Source organism: Polistes fuscatus, unplaced genomic scaffold (assembly GCF_010416935.1).
Source record: "Polistes fuscatus isolate 324 unplaced genomic scaffold, CU_Pfus_HIC Scaffold23, whole genome shotgun sequence".
NCBI classification, from domain to species: domain Eukaryota; kingdom Metazoa; phylum Arthropoda; class Insecta; order Hymenoptera; family Vespidae; genus Polistes; species Polistes fuscatus.
In genome coordinates, this window is record NW_025113100.1 from 2,258,306 (window position 1) to 2,278,801 (window position 20,496).

At 31.2% G+C, this 20,496-nt stretch overlaps 4 protein-coding genes across 8 annotated transcripts; 2 read left to right on the forward strand and 2 right to left on the reverse strand.

Moving 5' to 3' along the window:
* The first annotated feature begins 205 nt into the window (after positions 1–205).
* On the forward strand, positions 206–2,988 carry LOC122518201 (dynein regulatory complex subunit 4). Its single transcript, XM_043636963.1, has 7 exons — positions 206–424; positions 851–1,112; positions 1,286–1,546; positions 1,632–1,799; positions 1,964–2,050; positions 2,130–2,339; positions 2,466–2,988. Exons 1-7 carry the CDS (start codon positions 267–269, stop codon positions 2,685–2,687), a joined length of 1,368 nt encoding a protein of 455 aa, XP_043492898.1. The 5' UTR covers positions 206–266; the 3' UTR covers positions 2,688–2,988.
* Positions 2,989–5,451: 2,463 nt separating this feature from the next.
* On the reverse strand, positions 5,452–10,010 carry LOC122518204 (galactoside 2-alpha-L-fucosyltransferase Sec1-like). The gene is made up of 4 exons (XM_043636971.1): positions 9,709–10,010; positions 9,429–9,639; positions 8,277–9,018; positions 5,452–8,147 (listed from the first exon to the last, which is right to left on the reverse strand). The coding sequence occupies exons 3-4, from the start codon at positions 8,738–8,740 to the stop codon at positions 7,607–7,609; spliced, it is 1,005 nt and encodes a 334-aa protein (XP_043492906.1). The 5' UTR covers positions 8,741–9,018; positions 9,429–9,639; positions 9,709–10,010; the 3' UTR covers positions 5,452–7,606.
* Positions 10,011–10,408: 398 nt separating this feature from the next.
* Positions 10,409–13,738, forward strand: LOC122518203 (GPI mannosyltransferase 4). Its single transcript, XM_043636970.1, has 4 exons — positions 10,409–11,162; positions 11,244–11,644; positions 11,758–12,296; positions 12,426–13,738. The coding sequence occupies exons 1-4, from the start codon at positions 10,985–10,987 to the stop codon at positions 13,345–13,347; spliced, it is 2,040 nt and encodes a 679-aa protein (XP_043492905.1). The 5' UTR covers positions 10,409–10,984; the 3' UTR covers positions 13,348–13,738.
* A 209-nt stretch (positions 13,739–13,947) lies between these two features.
* Positions 13,948–20,358, reverse strand: LOC122518202 (histone deacetylase 6). Of its 5 annotated transcripts, none has more exons than XM_043636967.1 (18): positions 20,312–20,358; positions 19,531–19,710; positions 19,025–19,447; positions 18,846–18,943; positions 18,569–18,742; positions 18,286–18,478; positions 18,047–18,106; positions 17,704–17,793; positions 17,529–17,635; positions 17,305–17,448; positions 16,879–16,985; positions 16,594–16,763; positions 16,161–16,501; positions 15,873–16,068; positions 15,660–15,789; positions 14,865–15,559; positions 14,507–14,794; positions 13,948–14,445 (listed from the first exon to the last, which is right to left on the reverse strand). In XM_043636967.1, the coding sequence occupies exons 2-18, from the start codon at positions 19,615–19,617 to the stop codon at positions 14,368–14,370; spliced, it is 3,381 nt and encodes a 1,126-aa protein (XP_043492902.1). In that variant the 5' UTR covers positions 19,618–19,710; positions 20,312–20,358; the 3' UTR covers positions 13,948–14,367. The 5 variants fall into 5 exon arrangements, with proteins under 5 accessions (XP_043492902.1, XP_043492901.1, XP_043492900.1 ...); XM_043636966.1 differs by lacking the exon at positions 20,312–20,358 and adding an exon at positions 20,074–20,305 and having other exon boundaries at positions 19,537–19,710; XM_043636965.1 differs by lacking the exons at positions 18,047–18,106; positions 20,312–20,358 and adding exons at positions 17,935–17,994; positions 20,074–20,305.
* Between the last annotated feature and the right edge of the window lie 138 nt (positions 20,359–20,496).

Sequence of the window (20,496 nt, forward strand, 5' to 3'; positions counted from 1 at the left end):
TACTGTGAACGATATATCAATATCATTATCGAGACACTTGTTTGAAGTGTTTTCAAAAGAGGTAGTTTTATTGGCGAAGTTGAAAAAGAATAAAGAAAAATGGTGAAGATCAATATTTATATATAAATTATTGATGTTGTTAAAAATAATTTTTGTTGAATTTTTGTTGAATGTTTGTAAAATTTGTAAAATATTTTTGAAAACAGGGACCAAAGAAAGCTAAGGGTAAATCAGTAGATACCGTTGACGGAGTGGACACGACAAAAATGAACAGAGAACAGCTCGAGATCTATTCTCATAAGATTTTGGAAGAATTGGAACGCGAGAGGGAGGAAAGAAATTTTTTTCAATTAGAAAGAGACAAATTACGTACTTTTTGGGAAATTTCGAGGCATCAATTGGATGAAGCACGCGCCATTGTAAGGTATACGAAATTTGTATTTATACTACTTCTTCTTCTTCTTCTTCTTTAGCCCGTTGGCGAGTATAAAATTCTAGGATATTAAGAAAGGAGAATTTGTGGGTTTGAAAGGAGAGTCAGGGATAGGACAATGGTTTCCCCCGTATGGTTTTGGGAGATAAACCAAGGCTCGCGTAGGCAGGGGCGCGTCCCTGAAGTAGATCTGTCAACTATCGGGTTCATAGTTGAGTATCTACCCGCTACCTAATTTGTACTACTAACATTTTCATATTAATAAACGATAGAAGAAGAAAAAAAAAAAAACACATTAAAAAGAAAAAATTTATTTTATATTTTATTATTTTTTTGTTTGTAAATAGCTTGCAAACAATTATTGCATTCTAGCAAATTGTACACAATAGCGAAGTATATAATTATTTATTTGTTTAGGAACAAAGAACGAGAAAAGGAAGAACTTCAGGAAAAGCACGAAGCAGAAATGAAATTGTACAAACAAAAAGTAAAGCACTTGATGTACGAACACCAAACTAATTTGTCCGAAACAAAGGCGGACCATTTAGTTGCTCTTAAAATGGCGCAAGATGATCACGTATCTCAAGAGAACGAGCTCATTAGAGATAAAAAGGAATTAAAGAAAGCACAGAAGGAACTGGAAATGACTCGTTTGAATGAAATTCATGAATTGAAACTTGTAAGATAATGATCATGACACGAGTGTGTTTTATTTTTTCAATTTATACCACGTATAAATTATAATATATCTTTAATATATAAGTTTTTTCCTAATTACATGTAATTATTTTATATTGGAAAATATTACATCGAATTGATTGTTGCGAATATGAATTGTTTCCATTTTAACAGCACCATGCTGAAGAAATAAGTGACATGACAAAAAAATTTGAATCAGAAGCGATAGAATTGGAACAAAAATACGAGCAGAAATTAACGAGTCAATACGAATCGTTGATGTCGAAACATCAAATGGAAATTACCGAAATAGAGGAAAGAAAAAATTTGCACATTTTAACTTTGATTAAAAATCATGAAAGTGCATTTACGGAGATGAAAACTTATTACAATGATATTACTCTGAATAACTTGTCGCTTATTCAAAGTATGAAGGTACACACATGTATATATTACAAAATCGTTAGAAAAAAAAAAGACAAAATAAATGTGGATTTACAATTGTTCATTTTTCATGGAGGAACAAATGGAAGTAATGAAAAACAACGAGGATAGAATGAAGAAACAAGTACGCGAATTAACGATGGAAAATAAACAATATTCCACGGAATTAAATACTTTGCGAGAAAAAGTAGCCGACTATACGCGACAACTGGTTAATTATGAGAAAGATAAGCAATGCTTATCCGTAAGTAAATATAAGTCCTGGGATGTGTGTCCAACCGCCCAAAAGTTCAATTGCTTCTCTTTTTTCTTTTTTCTTTTTCCATTTTTCCCAAGCAGGGATTACTTTTTATTAGGGATTACCGATGGTGGTATTCTTAAACACGGGCTTTATTAATATTATTTTAGCACACAAAAAGAAGACTGTCATTGGTTATCAAGGATTACGACAATTTAAAATGGGAGAACGAAGTATTGGAATTACGTTTCGACAAAGTACACAACGTTTAACGCAAACATTTGTATTAATATTTTCTTATCTTCGATCTTATCTAAAGAAAATAATAATTTCTAGTGTCAATCGGAAAGAGACGAGCTTTATTCTAGATTCGTATCAGCTATATTGGAATTGCAACAAAAGACTGGTCTAAAAAATGTACTATTAGAAAAAAAATTAGAAAATTTATCGGAATTGTTGGAACAACGCGAAGTACAAATTAGCGAAGTTTTGGCTGCTGCTAATATAGATCCCACAGCCGTCGTTAATGTAAATACAAAATTGGAGGTAATGCATACAATTACGCATGATTTTTGAATTACACTTGAATTGATTATTAAATTTAAAATTATTGCCTAAGAAAACAATGTTTATTACTATATTTTTGTAATCTTACTTTTCCAAATTTAACAGGACACGTTGAATAGAAAAAATACAGCGATACAAGATCTCCAGTATGAATTAGCTAAAGCTTGTAAAGCACACGACGATTTATTATCGGTATACGAAAGTAAATTGCAAGAGTATGGAATACCGAAATCCGAAATTGCATTTCAACCGTTAAGGGCCAAAATGGTTAATACGTGGACAGGGTCGGGACATGTTGCGGCGAGTTACGTTACGACGGATCGATAGATGTACAAATACACACACGAGAGAACTAGTTAAATGAATCGATATATCTCTAAATCTCTGTTTTTATTCTTTATCTTCTTCTTACATGCAATGCGCGCGCGCGCGTGTGTGTGTGTGTGTTTGTGTGTAAGTAAAGAAGATACGAAGATCTTACTGGTCATCATTTACATGTACATTTGTAATTTTTCTTTTTATGTATCTAGCAAAAAACAAACAAAAAATAAGAGGAAAAATGTTGGATAAAGAAGCTAAAAGAACTATTGTGTAAATTAAAAGAAATGAAAATGTCAGATCGATGGGATAATTGTTTACTTGTTGACTTATTATTCCTTTCTTTGATCTATCAATTGTGACAAATGTGTTTAATGATCTTTTCTAGTAATCATCATCATAATTATCATAATCATTATTATATCTGTATGTATTTTATCTAGACTTTATGCAAATTAATAAAAAATCGTATAGATCGGACGAATAGATAAGCGGATCAGATGTCACAATTTGTCATTAAATTAATATTTAATTATTATTTGTCAACTCAATAAATACGTTTTATTAAAAGTACTTGGTCTGAATTATTGATGCAAACTGGAAACACCTGTGAATACATTTTCCTTCTTTTACATATATATAGTTTATCTTTTTTTGACACAAGGTATATCTGTATTTTGTACAATAAATAAGTTCGCGAAGGGGCAGATATACATATCTTTCTTTTGTTCTTTTTCTTTTTTTCTTCCCTTCTTTTTTTCATCTTCTCTTTACCATCTTCACCATCATCATAAGCATCATCGCTATTTTTATTAAGTTAGACAAATGTTATCACAGAGAATATACAAAGTAGATTACACTGATGACTGTAAGTTGTATAGTCTTACCATTACTTTCATGTCACTTACTTAAATTATAATAATATGAAAACACCGTGTGTGTGTTTGTGTGTGTGTGTATAATATATATATATAGATATAGTATGTATGCTACAAAATTTTCTATACTTTTTGAAAGGTCTCTTAATTTTTTTTTTTTTAAGATAGAGAGGGACAGTACGATGTATTATTTTTGTTCATTTTTTTTTCCATACAATTTGGGATGGTCTACTTTGTTGTATACAACGATTATCATTTTATACAGTACATATACATGCAGAGAAACATTTAATAACCTAGTATTATAAAATATAAGTCAAATACATCAGGTCACATGGTTATTAAATTTGAAACACTTATTATATATCGACATTTAAAATACTACTTTTTTTTCTCTTTCTCACCCTTCCACTCATTCATTTATTATCACATAACACATTGATTTGTAAGCATTTAATCTTATCTTACGTATTAAGTGAAGAAATATTTTGTAATTTTTGTTTTACATATTTTGTTGTTGTTGTAAATATTATACACTATCTTGTATAGATATAATTTCGTAATATATATATATGCTCATGTATGCATGTGTATATATAATATATATGTCTGTGTGTATGCGACTGATCGACGCTTTTACCAAGAGCGTATGTTTATATATGTGTGTATAAAATACAAGCTGTTTCACAATACGTGTACATTACTTCCGAGCTGATTTCAGTATATCAAAATTAGAACAAAAAATATTCACACAATTACATGCCCCAATACGAATTGTATTCCCTATTTTCGTTTTCCAGTAAAATTCATACAACTTTATTGACATGTTGTCTGTAAATTCAAACGATATCTGGTATTTTGAAATGAGGGAGAAGATCCAAGATAAGACATTTGAAAGCCGAAGAATATACTTATACAAAAATACAAAAATCGTGTAATGGTACGTGTAATAAAAAAAGCCTACGAAGTTATGCTCACATATTGTGAAAAACTCTGTATATTTGCTTATGTATTTAATATATCTGTATGTTTGTATGAATGTATATTAAGAATTTTGGCACAATAAGAAATAGAATCACAGATAAAATCATTGTACATCATAAAAAGTCGTAGACGCGAAATACATCGTTTTTTATGCAATGATTTTCTTTTCATTCTCTCTCTCTCTCTCTCTCTCTCTCTCTCTCTCTCTCTATGTATATATCTATTCTATCTATCTATATATACCTATCCTTTCTCTTTCTCTCTCTTACATTCCCGTCACTTTTTGTCGGATAATGCATACATCAAATTGGTTTTAATTTCTTTTTTTATATTTTCTTTTTCTAAACACTATTTAGATATACACAAAACATTTTTTAGACGTCAATTGTGAATGCATGGAAAATAGAAAAAATGAATTTTGAAATGTTTCACATAGAAAAATTGTCATCATGATTTTGAGATTGGCTCGTTCAATTTTGTTAATTCTTCTTTTTTGTCGTTATCATTATTATTATCATTATTATTATATTATTAATATTATTATTATTATTATATATTTATTCTTATTATTAATTATTATTACTTGTTCGTTCGTTCGTTCGTTCGTTCGTTCGTACACGATTATCAATGTAGAGTTCGTTTGGAAATGATAAACTCTTCGAGCTTATTTTGTATTTTATTCTTTTTATTTGTTCAATATTATTCGACTTTTTCTTTTTCGTACATTAATACATACCCAGGTGTACACAAGGGTATGTATCACGTAACAATTACTTTTTAATTAATATTATTATTATTTTAATCAGCGTGGCATCTTTTTTTTTGTTCGGTTATGGTAGTAGAAAAAATAATCATCTCTGTTTTGTCAATTAATTAATTTATTAATTCTCTCTCTGTCCCTCCCTCCTCTCTTTTTGTCCCTACTCTTATTTTATTTTGTCTTCGTTAAATTTTAGATTATTACTGGTCCATTGTTTCATTGTAATCCATTTTTTGGTTTCTTTTTTTGTAATTGTTGTTTTTTTTCTATGTTTATATTGAATTGTTGTTCTGTATGCGTGTCTGCATGTCAGCAATGGTCGACACGATTATGTCGTACAAACGGACGTTGTACTCTCAAAAACGATGCTCGATCCTAATTCGCTATTTTATTTTCGCTTATTTTATTTTCTCGTAGAGACGACTCCTAAACTTCCTTGTCTCCAATATCAATATTTTGCTTTTTTGGTTTGACTAATAACGACCTTACCTATTATTATTATTTTTATCAAGGTAAACGCGTATTGTACGGACAACAGTTAATGAAAAGAGATACGGGAAGCAGAAATATCGTTTTAATCTAATTGTCAACGATTCATCGGAATTGTTTTGTTTTTTCCTTTCGAAAGGAGAAGATAAAGGAAACTACATACAAACGTATAGACAGAGTGTTTGAAAAGGTTTGAACCATTTTTAAGAAGCTTCGTCGTCGAGTACCAAAAAACTCCAATCTCCGGTTAAATTATTTGCAAAAGAAAGTTGCGTTGCGTTTAAATCTATTAAAGGATAATTATGAGTGAATATGTTTATAAAAGGGTGGCTTGTGAAAAGTTTTCAGTCCTTGACAGATAACTTTTATTTTGTCTTTTTTTTTTTTTTCTTTTAAAATAAAAGTTACTTTGACCGAAAAACATTGTTTCTATGTTCGGTTTAAAACTTTTCATGCCACCCAAGTATATTGTCTCCTCGATAGGTTCATGAAATATAGGCCAAACTTTTAGGACACCCTGTATATATTAATTTATATATAATATAAACGAATATGAGCCATATATATTGTTTCAAAAAATGATATCGATCAAAAAAAAAAAAATTCGTTTTGTCTTTTCTATTACAAGATCGATTCTATATACTTTAATTCTGTTTTTATGAGGATTTGGATTGTTTTATTTTGTTGGCAATATTCGATTCGATACTTTTTGTATTTCATCTTTCGCTAAATATTTTTTATCGTTTTTCTCTTCTATCCGTATTTTAACTCTCTAAGAACAAACGTTTCTATTTAATTTTGCGTAAGAATCTTTTTTATCTTTTATTTTGTTTCAAGTTTAGAAAAAAAGAAAACAAAAGAATCGCGTCACAAGCTACTCGCGTTCGTCTTTATTAATCTTAAGACTTTTTCTTTCTTTTCCTTTTTCTTATTTTTAACGATTTATTTGAACGTTTGTGCGACGATCAGTCTTTCATTCAGATTTTTTATTATTTTTTCATTTTATTTTTTCAATAGGAAAATAATCGATTCGAAGTCGCAAAAAGTGTCTTATGAAAATATGTACAAATCAAATTGTTCGAATAGATTTGCAATCTTTTTCTATGGAACGTATTTGCCGCGTAAAAACAGAATTAAATGTATACAAATGCAGATTTGTTGAAAAATATCATTTTCTTCGATATTATTTCTCCATTGGAACGTCAATTTTCTACGCCAATTTGTTCTGATTTTATTTTCCGTAGCAAAATCGGATCTACCATTCTGTAAAATATAACGGCTCGTATCGTATATGTTGCAGACGCGTTAGAATGAAATTCGATAACCGTCATTATTTAAGGGGAAGAAAATTGGCGAACAAGTTGAAGAGGAAGAGGAAGAAGAAGAAGAAGAAGAAGAATTAACGAATTCGGAATGTTTATGAAAAATAAGAAAAGGTAAAGAAATACACGTAAGACGACACGCACCCGCACCCGCACCCGCACCCGCACCCGCACCCGCACACGCACAACTTACTAACCTTAAGATCCAGATTTGTACGTACAAAGGTTGCTTTTTATTCGAATATCTTATTAGAAATTTAGCCCACATTCCCTGCTTTCATCTATCTATCTACCTATCTATCTATCCATCTATCTATCCATCTATCTAATCTATCCATCTATCCATCTATCTATCTATCAATCTATCCTTTCGTTTCAATCTACCTAGCCAAGGAGAGCAATTGGATTCACCGAAATGGATTAACGACTGATTATTCGTTAACGTTAGATATTTCGGGGTTACTTTTCTTGGAATCTCTTATCCTATGGTTTGGTTCAACTCATAATCCTCCACTTGGGTAAGGCCTCAGCGATCAAGGTGGAAAAGTACGTGGTCACGTTATAAACGACAGTTTCGCCGTCGGCTAAAATAGCTCCGAAGGAACCGTAGGTGCCGTAATCTATAATGCTGTGATTGCATACGGACAAGACAGCTAAATCCTTACCGGGTCCTCTACCATCGGCTTCCGATACGAAACTTATTCTGTGACGTTTGCTACGTAGATTGTATTTGCACCAGGCTATATTGTCGCTGGTAACGACGAATACAACGTTATCGTATTTCCCGAGGAAGTAGTCCATCGCTGCGAAGTAATAACTTATCGGTGCCGGCCTGACTTTAAGCTTTTGCCAGAGATAATCGACGTAATCGGTCCTCCTAACGTGTACGCTTACGTAAGTCGGTTGGGAGAGATTGAATTTGTCTGCCACGTCACGTAATACCGTATTAGCGTAAGCTCTTAAACTTGCTTTGAATGTAAATTCTCGACGTACGTCGTCCAACCAGACAAAAATCAGGGACCAGTATGCTGCGTGCCTGTCAAATATTCTCTCCTATATATCGCATATATTAACCCAAGTACACAGATCCTAATTCGTTTGTAAAATATATCCATACTATATGATCGAAATGTAAATATGATCGAATAAATAAATAATGAAATACCTCGGTATGATGATGTTCTGTTCGGTGCTGTTCCATTGACCAAGAGAGTTGACCACTTGGCCGACGTCAAGAGTACATCTTCCGATATAACTTAAAGGTGGTATACTGAGGTTCTCGAAGTGTTCCTCGAGAGTCTTGAGTATGCAACGAGGCATGAACGGTTCTAAGCCGGTTCTCCTAGCAGTGGCCCATACCGAGGCATACTCCCAAATTTGATTGCCGAGTCGACCACCCTGAACAGCCGTGACGATTCCATATTTCGGACAAGGGTTCCTCCATTCCGGTGGTACTCTGACGTTCTTCAGATTGGTTCGACATAATGCTTGCTCGTACGACGAGATCTTCGTATGCCTGGGCGCCGGACTGGAGGTGTACATGGGAAAGAGGAAGACGTGGATACCGAAGACCACTATCAGAGCGAGGACTATGGCGCTCGCAAGCACATGCTGTTGAGCGTGGCTCATTCTCTCGATCTCTACCCGCCGTTTCTCTTAACATTCGCAACAATTTCTCTCCGACCCTTACACTCTTTCGCTAGCAAACAACGCTAGCCTATGGTCTAGCTCACGCTCTCTCTCTCTCTCTCTCTCTCTCTCTCTTAATAGTTTTTCAAGTTATGATTATTATTAATTCAAGAGAATGAACTTGAACTCTTCTCTCTAGCGCACTATCCGCTCTCACGCTCTAGTCCGGCATATCGGTATCTACAGGCGTGCCGTGTCCCTCGCTTTCCGATGTACATCTTTTGCAACGATAATATTGTTAATAGTAATTAACTGGTGAGCTGGCGGCATGTATGATATAAGCGGGCTGTGCTGGGATAAGTGGATTACGCGAGCGTGCAATTTGCAATTTGGTGAGTGGGTGGGTGGGTGCGTTCTTTCGAGTATTACAACTACTGCAACGCATATGCATGCACAAATTCGTATTCTTGCGTAAGCCCTACAAGTTGTCGCGTCTACATTCATCGCGCAAACATTTCAAAGCGATACTACGTAGCTCGGTAGAAAATTCGATGGAAATATAACGTTTCATATATAAATTGTTCTTTTTGGGAGGGTGTGTATCGTGCGAAAGCGAAAGATCTTGCGTGCGAATGAAATTTGCAAATTTTAGGAAAACCCTTCATTTAGGAGCCCCTTAGAAATTTACCTGTGCCGTCAATTGCCGTCTCTTTTTCGCACGTTATCGTACGTCCAGAGGATGGACGACGTTGGTCTCTCCTTTGGTCTCTCCTCGGTGTCATGTTTTCCCGGCTAAATCGATGCCCGGTCTCGCGCGCCGCTCGAGAACGCTTGTTGCTTGTCCCTCGACGGCGGAGTCAAGCCGCCGGTTGTTACCCGAGTTATTCGAGGACTACTACCTACCAACAATGCGACAATTATCGATATTTAACGAATACAACTTTGTACTTTTTTTCTTTTTCTCTTACTCTTTTTTCTTCTTTTCGATAGCCACTTGCCACGAACAACGCGTTGATCCTCGTCGCCGTCGCCGTCGCCGTCGCCGTCCCTATCTTGTCCCTTTTTTTATATCGTGTCGTTGCCGCTTGTCCAACCAAACCTCCACAGTTACCACTTAACACGCCCGTTATCGCGTCCTCGAGAATAAAAAGGAGGAACACGGCGTCCCTCTCGACGAGCTTCCATCCTTTCGAGATGTTGTTTCCACAGTCCAGAGAAATGACGTCATAGGGAGCTCTCGACGCCGCCGCCGCCGCCACCACCCACCCCCACGATCGCCGTCGATTAAACCTCCACCCCCCACCCACTCACCTATCGAGGTTCACGCTAAGGGTAGCGCGCCTTGTCGATCGATCTTCCGCTTCTCCTTTCTATAAAATACATTTAATTATGTTTTTTCAAGTTATTTATTATTTTATTTTCATAGATAATATTAATATTTTCTTTCAAACCTCAATTATAACAATCTTCTTTGTCAAAATCTATCGGTAAATAGTAAACATTTTTCAAATGCTCTCTTGGTAATTGTAGATATCTGCTTTATCGATCAGTGATAATAAAGATTTCCATCTTATCGGTAAATAGTAAACATTTTTCAAATGCTCTCTTGGTAATTGTAGATATCTACCTTGTCGATCTATAATAATAAAAAGACACACATATATATACATATATATATTTAAATAACCACTAGCTTGCTAAAGTCAATTTAAGCGGCATCTTAATAACGGATTATAAATACATTTACAATTCACACATATTCTTAAAAAAAAGAACAGCAACTTATGGTGATCTAACATCTGAATTCATCTGATCTAACATCATCTAGAGTTCTAGATTTTGGCTATGAGAGATGCTATTTTTAATAGATTAATGTTTAATATGCTGTCATTTTGGCAGTACTGACAGTTACTACAAAAAGTAAACACAGACATTTTTCTGACAGTATTAACGGTGAAATAAACAAACAACGTGGCTTTTATGAAATTCTCATGAATAATTCATCGCAGTGTGATGTTAATTCCTTTACGATATAATTAAAATTAAAATATCATTTGAGTGATACTAAAAATGATGTTGTCATTAAAAAGATGTACTAACATATAAAATTAATTTTCATGTTCTCATTCGATTACTGCATATGAGCCAAACCGAATATGTACAATCTTCTCATTCGATGGTTGTGAATGATAATTTTGGAAATTATATTTATCTTAATCCTAAATATTTCTTTATTAAACAATAATGCGCCATATAACCGAATATCGCAGATCGATTGACGAATATAAGCCTGTTACACCTATAAAGAGAAAAATGAAACTATATTGGGCATTAGCTGCCGTTAGAATACTTTTGACTTTAGTTCCGCAAACTGGATATATACATCCCGATGAATACTTTCAAGCTATAGAAGTTATATCAGGTAAATGACATTTTGTTGTAGTAGATTATTTATCAAACACAAATTTTCATTACAAATATGATGATACATTTACCATTACAGGAGATCGTTTCGATATAGACATATACAAACCATGGGAATATAATACAACATTTCCCATTCGAACGATTTTCATACCGCAGATATTAGTGGGCACTTCTTATTCGTTTTTAAAATTTCTTTCACCCTATGGATTTAATCTCTTTGGTACATCTTTAATATCGCCGTATTATCTTATCGTCTTTCCAAGACTTTTTATGTGTATTTTATCTTTCGTATCCGACTATTGCCTCTACAAAATATGTTGTATGTGCGGTCAAAACTATAAAGTGAGATTGATTACATTTGCAAGTTCTTATGTTATGTTAACTTATGCTACGCGTGTCTTTTCAAATTCCATCGAATTAATATTGACTTCCTTACTGTTGTTCTATACCTCGCAGTGCATGGTATATTCGGAAAAGGTATAATACTTCGTTTCAACAAATTTAGGAAATTTAATTGAATTAATCCATCACAATTGCTGACAAATATCTAATTAGATTGATACAATAATAACAAATTTTTCTCATTTTAGGTCATTATACAGAGCGATTATCTTTCTAACAAATACGACCAAGCTAAAAATGGTGTGGAACGTGTTAAATACTATAAACTTTTAGGATCATTGCCTTCGCATTCTTTAAATCATTGCCTTAAGATAGCTACCATTACTGTTATCGGTATATTTAATAGACCAACGTTCGTTGCGTTTGCATTTCCTCCTATTTTTTTCTGGCTGCAAAGAGGTCTTGGTTCTAGGAGTATCGGTTTACTTCATTTTCACATTAGAATATTTACTTTTATCATTTGTGGAATACCCACCGCTATTTTCTTTATCCTAGTCGATAGTTTTTACTTTGGTTATTTAACGATGGGAGAAATAGGAAATTTTGACATTAGTTTGAACAATTTTGTAGTAACGCCGCTTAATTTCTTAAAATATAATTCCAATCCTAAAAATTTAGAAAATCATGGTTTACATCCACGATTTTTACATTTCCTATTAAATATACCTCTGTTATACAATGTACTTGGAATTATTGGATTGATTACATTTGCAAGGATGTCATTCAGGTGAATATTTAAATGCAAACTATATTATAATCATCGCTTTTCTATCAAAATATTAATTTAATAATAATTAAATTATTAATAATTGTGTCGAAAATAGCATGCAGGTTAATGTATTTTAATTGCTTGCAGCGGTTTGAAAGGAAAATGGCTGGAATTACCACGGATACAAAGTATAGTTAGTTTAATGACAATATCATTTATTGTTCCTGTAGCATTATTATCTTGCTTTCCTCATCAAGAACCTCGTTTTATAATACCTGTGATATTACCATTGGTTTTCTTATATGCTCCAAAATTAAGCCACGTGCCTGGAGTTGATACTGTCTCGCATATTAAACAAAATAATCCAACTAAATATAAGCCAGATAATAAAACACTCAAGCTTACAAAGCTGCAAATTATTTGGTATTGCAGTAACATCGTGTTATGCTTATTTTATGGTTTCCTTCATCAAGGTGGAGTTTTATCTTTAACGTCGCATATGAGTGCCGAATTGAAAGCTAAACCTCACCTTACTAACGTACATTTATATACATCATACATATATCCCATACCAACGGCATTATTACATTTAAGAAATACACATAAGACATATGTTAGCACCGGCAATCATAAGTACCGCTTGACCAAAGATTTTTATCTTTACGAACAGGGTTCGAAGAATCTAACCGAAGTTTATAATAGTATAACGAAAAAATTGCAAGAATGTGAAGAAAAATTTAGATTTAAAAGAATACCTTATAGATTATATTACACGTTGCCTTATAGCGCTGTAGGAGAATTCGCTGAATATTCTCAAAACAATTCTTTATTATTTAACTATTATACCGTATGGTCATTTTATCCGCATATTTCGACCGAAAAATTACCATCCTTAAAAACGATTAACGAACATCTCAATTTACAGAATATCAGTATCTTTAGACCAAAATCGTTGATGCAACTTATAAACGATATATCCATCTTTTTCCAACAGTTTAAATTAGCTTTGATTAAGATTGAAAATTCAGCACAACTTGCAAAGAAGACGAAAAATTCGGTGCTAACGTAAAAATATAATTAATCAATTATTTCATATTTTATCGCGATCACGAAAATTTATTGAACAAATAAATATATACAATTTTAAATAATTATTTCAAATAATTATGCCTTATTGTATTTTGTTAATATATGCATTGTACATTTTTACCATATCGTAAGTTTAAAATACAAAATTAATTTCCATTTTATTTATGCTTTTTATTTGTATTTTTAAATTATGAATGGTACCATTAAATGTCGACTAGATTTTTGTAAATATTGCGGTGTAAGTGTAAAGTGTTCGTCATTCAAAAATTATATATTTCTAAGCAAATGTATTTTTACGTTATATATAACAGTATGTATTCATTAATTACTCTGTATTAATCTGGCATATATTATAGAGGATTTTATGAAAATATTTGCTGTTTTTAAGAAAATATTTGGTTTTTTTCCTTTTTTTTTTTCTTTTTCTTTTTCTTTTTCTAAAATTCTCATTATTTCCTCAATAATAAACTAAGTTTTACATTAACGTTTATACATAATAAATGTCGTTACGTTTTGGCAATGTGTTAAATAAACATCATTCGATTCTTAACATTACGATAGAAGAATATTTTAATACGTATATATTCAATTTGATTATATTAATTAGTGATATAACATTAGTTTTATATTGCGTATTTCAATATACAGGGTGGCCGAGATCAGGTTGCTAAATAAATGAACATTTACAATTTTAACATATACTACTTTAATTATAACTTTTGAATAAAGCTTGCTTAAAATGACCTATCTTTATATTGCATTTCTTTTTTCCCCCTTTTGTTTTTGTGCATAGAATACACTGACACACCCTGTATACATATTTTTTATCTATTTCTAATGTAATTTTTTTTTTTTATACAAAAAAAAAAGAGCTACGCGTTTGCTTGAAGATTTAGTAAAGTGTTTAAAATTTATAGTAAAGATAACATGTAAGGATATTAAATTATCTGGTTTCATTTATACCTGCTATATGTAATTATGAGCAAAATATGGCACTAATTCATTGTACCCCGTAAATCCATGGTGCTTCTTGATTAAATTTACTCAGATGCGCAGCATTTCGAGCCGCGTATAATCTCTGAAATTAAAATAAATAATTACCACATTTTTCTTTCTGACAACAAATTTAAATATCTTACCGGATTATCGATATAAGCTGAGCATCCATAACACCAAACTGACAAGTCGCTAAAACTTAAAGTCAAAGGATGCAAAGTTTCATCGGAATGTAACAACGCATGCTGATTGATACTTCTTGCACAATGTACAGTGTAACATTGTAGACAAATCCAATTTTCAGCCTTACTATTACATTCCATGCATGGTAAATGTATATCAATACCGCAAGGAGGTACATTATTAACGGTATTTAAATGTGGGCATTCTTTTAATGGTATAACAGCAAACATTTTCCTATCTGTTAATGCCTATGTATATAAAATGTTCATATTTTAAGATGATCACGAAAGCGTTTCAAAGAAATTCCAAAATTATTACCTGCCAGTTATCGGAAAGAAAATCAGTCAAACTTGTCGCTGCAGCTTCATCAAGAGCTCCTCTATTTTCTCCAGAATCATTACTATTTCCTGGATTATTAGAACTTCCTGCAGTCTCTTTTCTCTCTTCCTCCTTTCGTTGATCCTTATTTACACACGCCCTAGCAATTTCTATAGTTTTTGCTTCCTTCGCAATTTTAGAATCCCTTATTTGAATATTTTTTATCTCATTTTGAAGTTTCAATATTTCTTCGCCCGATATTATTTTATTCATACTATATTTATTAAATGCATGCTTGATATCCAATTTTTCACTTTCTATACCCTCCAAGGCAATTTTTGACTCCGAATGTTGATTGAATTTAAAATTTTTAATTTGATCGTTCATCTTAATATTAGTAGCAATATTTTTGAGATTTTCTTTAGGCAACGATAAATTGAACATTAAATTCGGCCAATATTTCTTCTGCACTTTCAGTACGTTATTTATAGAATGTATAGCACTTGAACACGGTATTAACGAAGCGTCTAGCAAGGGTAATGGATCACCGAGTAATGCTTTTGTACATATTGCCATTGAATGAGAAATGGAATTTATATTGTAACCGCCCTCCAAGCTGAGAATGACACGTCCATTCGCCAATGAAGATAACCAATGCGTTAAATGTCCATACATTTCTGGTGTTACTGTGCATCCTTAAAATAACATTTTTTGTTTATATCGTTCGATGATCTTGTCAATACCATTGCATATATATATATATATATATATATATATATATTTATAAACACATACCTCCTAACGGATCTCCGATACAAGCATCAAAGCCTGCAGAAACTAGAACTAATTCTGGATTAAATTGATAAGCAATCGGCATCACAACTTGTTGAAATGCAGCTATATATTCTGCATTTCCCATTCCTTTCTGGAAAAAAGAAAATAAATAAATAAAAATAAATAATCTTTATTAGAAAGTTAAATATTGAAATTATATATTGTAATGCTCACTTTATTCCATGGTATGTTTACGCAATAACCTTCTCCTGATCCTAATCCAACAGATGTGTAATTGCCTTGCTTAGAATGTGGAAAAAAATTTCCATTGTCATAACGATGGATAGATGTATACAGCACGCTTGGATCATTTTCAAAAATAAATTGAGTACCATTTCCATGATGTACATCCCAATCTACTATTAATATCCTGAAGATGACGAAAACAATTTTAAATTTTCAACTTCCCTTCCCATTACAATTTCAAATTAAATAATAAATAATAAATAATGGGATTTGTACCTCTTTATGTTATGAATATTTATAGCATATTTTGCTGCTATTGCAATATTATTAAAAATACAAAAACCACAAGCTGCATTTGGTTCCGCGTGATGTCCTGGAGGTCTTATTACCGCTACTCCAGATTGCGCTTCTCCATTTAATACATTGTCAACAATTTGAAGTAATGAACCAGCAGATACGCAAGCAGAAAACCATGTTTCGTTGTGCAAATAAACAGAATTATACTTGGATGCTTGTCTTTCCAATTCTTTAGATTTAAATGTTTCCGTCTTTTTTATCGCATTAATATAATCTTGCGAATGAGCTAATAATAATTCTTCTTCTGTAGCCACTCTTCCCTTTATCAAAGATAATGCGTAATTAAGTTATTGATAAGACGACTTTAAATACATAAAATATAATAACAATGTCATAAATTAAAATTACATACTTGTTGTAAATAGCACCGTTCTAATAAACCGTGCTCTTCGTGTTTCTTATATATGCTTACGATTCGATTAGGTTTTTCAGGATGTGTGTTATTAACGGCATCGCAATGTTTCAACATTCTGTTGTCATATACAATGCATACTTTGTTAGGTGCTTTGGATAAATTTGTAGCTATAAAAATAGTTCTTTTTATTAATATATATTATATTATATTATATTATATTATATTATATTATATTATATTTTTGGAAATATAAAATAAATATTATTATAAAAAAGTACTTACATTCTATCAATAAATCTAATCTCTTATCTAATTCTTCAAAAATGTCTTTATTTTGTATAGGATAACAATTCCGTGTTTCGTAAAAATCTGGTTTATACACTTCTCCGCTATATAAATATAGTGATAATAAAACTTTTCTTTAGAAATATACATTATCAAATACACATATGAAATACAAATATACATATCAGGACTTTTTAAACTCTTCTATTTATGTTAGTCGATCCCCTTTACCTAAGCAAACATTTTTGCAACCCTGAGCATAACAGAATTTATACTACCTTCTTTGCATACTATAAAAACAGTATTACCAATTGGCTTTTAAATTAATGTACAAGAATCTTTTTGTCTTCTTCAAATGACACACATTTTAAAAATCCTTGATCGATCTATATTACATAAATATTATTATATAATATTACTTACGTGTAATTAACAATGGGCAAATGTTGATCATTATTTCCTTCTTTTCCGACAATTCTGTTATTAATACTATATTGTTCTTGATATTGATAACACTTCCAATATTGTTTGTGGGCATAGATGCTATTTAAAATTGTGTCACGTATACTAAAAATACATTTAACATATATGTGTTAATAATAACTATATTGATAAATCTTTTCTTTTGTTATATTATATAATATTACCTTAATGACGGTGATTGCAATGTTTGCAACATAGGACATGGATCGCCTAGTAATGCTCGCAGAGTTAATGCAGCGCTTTCAGCCAATGACTTTAAACAATAACCACCCTGCAGATACGAATACATTGATTGTTAAATTATTCATATAAATTATATAAATAATTAATGAAACATACCTCCAATATTACGGCTATCTTCCCCGTTGCCAAACTCAATAGGGACGACAATAGATGAGCGTAACATGCAGGTGTTATCTCCATTTCACCCTTTACATTATTAAAAATATATACATGTATACATATTTGAATTTTAATTCTATCGATAATGTTTAAGTAAAATTATGTATGAATAAAAATTGATAACAAAAACCTAGGAGAAAATAATATATAAAAGTCACATTTCTCAACTTTTTCGTCTCCAAACGCAGAATCAAATCCAGCAGAAACAATAATAAGATCTGACTGAAACTAGAATAAGAAAAATGTGAAATATTAGTAAATATAAATTCTATTATTTTACCTCTGGGCATCCCAATGCTGCATCATAACCAGCTGATACTATTATGAGATCTGGTTGAAACTATAATTAATATTATATTAGTTTTATGTTATATTTTTTCAATATTTAATATTAGATGCATCAACGCATTGTGTAATGTAATAAAATAATTTTACAAGTATTTTATTTTTTGTTATGTAAGGTGATTAAATTAATATTGAAATAATTTTTATAAGTAAATTAATTTATGCTATTTTTACCTCGTAAGCCATTGGTAACAAAACTTGTTGAAATATTGCAATATAATCAGCATTTGTCATGCCAGTTTTGTTAAGCGGTATATTAAAATTGTAACCTTCTCCCAAGCCTTCGCCGATATAATGAAAATCAGATTCTTCTAAATTAGGCCAGAATGTTCCATTTTCATAACGGTGTATTGAAAAATAAACTACACTGTATATATACGAATAAAAGATACAAAATAAAATGAATAATTAGATAATCATCATAGAGCCGATAATTATTTATTAATTGAAATAATACCGTGAATCATCGTAAAACATTTGTTGAGTTGCTTGTCCATGATGTACGTCCCAATCAACGATAAGAATTTTATTAGCTAAATTATCATTTAAAGCTTTTTTTGCTGCGATAGCCACATTATTATAAAAACAATATCCACAATATTCAGATTTCATCGCGTGATGCCCAGGTGGTCTGACATATAATGAAATTAAATGCAATAAATAATTTTGAAGAAATTTGAGACAAATTTTATTGAAGAATCTAATATTAATTTTATTTATTAATTGATTTTTACCTGATAATAGCCATGCCGTTTTGTATATCACCCTTACAAATACTTTCTATCAAATTTATCGTTGAGCCGACAGCCAGTAAAGATAATTTAAAAGTGGACTGTGTGGAAAACAGTAAATTATAATATATAATCATTAATATTTTAATTATTTAAAATTATTATCTCTACAATTTACTTACTGGATTAACATATATAGCATCGTATTTAGAAGATAGTGTTTCTAATTTATCCAAATCCATAGATCCACTAGTCTCTTTTAAAATGTCTATTTGTTTTTGGGTATGCATTTGAAGTATATCATTTTCTGTACAAAATCTTGGTTGAATTAATTTGCACCTGTTTAATAATCCTAATTCATTACATCTTTCTAAGATCCTTGTTAATCTTTCTGGACACTCTGGATAATTTTCATCCCACAAACATTTATGATCCTCCATAGAACGATCATAAACGATACCAGTTTCTTTACGCACAACAGCGTATGCATCTCTTATTTTTTGATAAATGTCATATACAAAATTAGCGTTTGATTTTTTATTTTGTAATATTTTGCGTTGCGCTGCCTCTTGTTTAGCTGCCAATAAAGCGGCGGATGGTTGAGTCTATTCATAATAATAAATAAATGTTGCGTTAACATATATTGTATATTCACTGAACACATTAGAAAATTAATGTTAAGATTAACCTTTACATTAGAGAGTTTAGATGATTTCTTGATATTCTTTTTTTTAGTTGACGATTTCATATCCGTAGTATTCTTTTGACGATCCATAGTAGATTCCTTGATAACTTTGATAAGTTCAATTTCACTATCTGCCAGTTGCCGCACAGCGTCAAAAAAATTCCCTTCTAGTCTAGTTTGCGACTAATGATAATAATAATGATATAATTTATTTTATAAAAATAATTACATTGCTATCTTACAAAGATGTAAATATGTGAAATATGTAAAATATGTAAAATATGTTAATTAATAAATTAAAATATATAAAAAGGGAAGAATTACAATCTATTACATATACATTGTATTAAAAAATAAATTAATGTAACATAAGGGTTAACTAAATAAGAACAAAGCAAAGAAAGAACTTTCATGCATATCCAATCTTTCAAAAATGTGCGTAGGAGTGTAAACTTATCACTTTCATAGGTATATAAAAATATAAGCATATCCCTTTCACTGGAACGTATAGTCTCAAATAATAATAATTATTTAATTATTTCTTACCATTTGTGTGTGTTATCTTAAGTTAATCTTGACGATTGTTTAATTTATCTTATACACACTTAATTGCATACTTATAAAAATATTATCGATGATCATTCAAAAGATCTAACACATTAACCGATTCTTTTAATTATTCACAAATTTCTCGATTTTCTCATTTTTGTTTGTTTTTCTTGAAAACTTCATAAAACGTACAATTTATTTTCACTATTTTCACTATTTAAAACGAATTGCATACCTGAATTGCGCAGCGTTTTCTCCCCTAGAAACATCGATTCTCTTACGAGATATCGATTCTTACGATTCTTACGATTCTTACGATTCTTACGATTCTCGAGATATCGATATCTTTTTCTTATTTTAATCTTACAAAAAATAAATAACTTTTGGACATAAATTTAAAAAAAATTATATTCTAATTAT

Excerpts from the sequence above, each read along its gene's own strand:
- LOC122518203 (XM_043636970.1), top strand. The coding sequence starts at position 10,985 with ATGCGCCATATAACCGAATATCGCAGATCGATTGACGAATATAAGCCT. Across the intron at positions 11,163-11,243 it reads AGCTATAGAAGTTATATCAG|GAGATCGTTTCGATATAGAC; the intron begins GTAAATGACATT and ends TTACCATTACAG. Across the intron at positions 12,297-12,425 it reads TTTGCAAGGATGTCATTCAG|CGGTTTGAAAGGAAAATGGC; the intron begins GTGAATATTTAA and ends AATTGCTTGCAG.
- LOC122518202 (XM_043636965.1), bottom strand. Across the intron at positions 15,560-15,659 it reads TATCGGAGATCCGTTAGGAG|GATGCACAGTAACACCAGAA; the intron begins GTATGTGTTTAT and ends TGTTATTTTAAG. Across the intron at positions 14,795-14,864 it reads TTCTTTCCGATAACTGGCAG|GCATTAACAGATAGGAAAAT; the intron begins GTAATAATTTTG and ends TTATATACATAG.
- LOC122518201 (XM_043636963.1), top strand. The coding sequence starts at position 267 with ATGAACAGAGAACAGCTCGAGATCTATTCTCATAAGATTTTGGAAGAA. Across the intron at positions 1,547-1,631 it reads CGCTTATTCAAAGTATGAAG|GAACAAATGGAAGTAATGAA; the intron begins GTACACACATGT and ends TTTTTCATGGAG. Across the intron at positions 2,340-2,465 it reads ATGTAAATACAAAATTGGAG|GACACGTTGAATAGAAAAAA; the intron begins GTAATGCATACA and ends CAAATTTAACAG.
- LOC122518204 (XM_043636971.1), bottom strand. The coding sequence starts at position 8,740 with ATGAGCCACGCTCAACAGCATGTGCTTGCGAGCGCCATAGTCCTCGCT. Across the intron at positions 8,148-8,276 it reads CAGAACATCATCATACCGAG|GCACGCAGCATACTGGTCCC; the intron begins GTATTTCATTAT and ends AATATTTGACAG.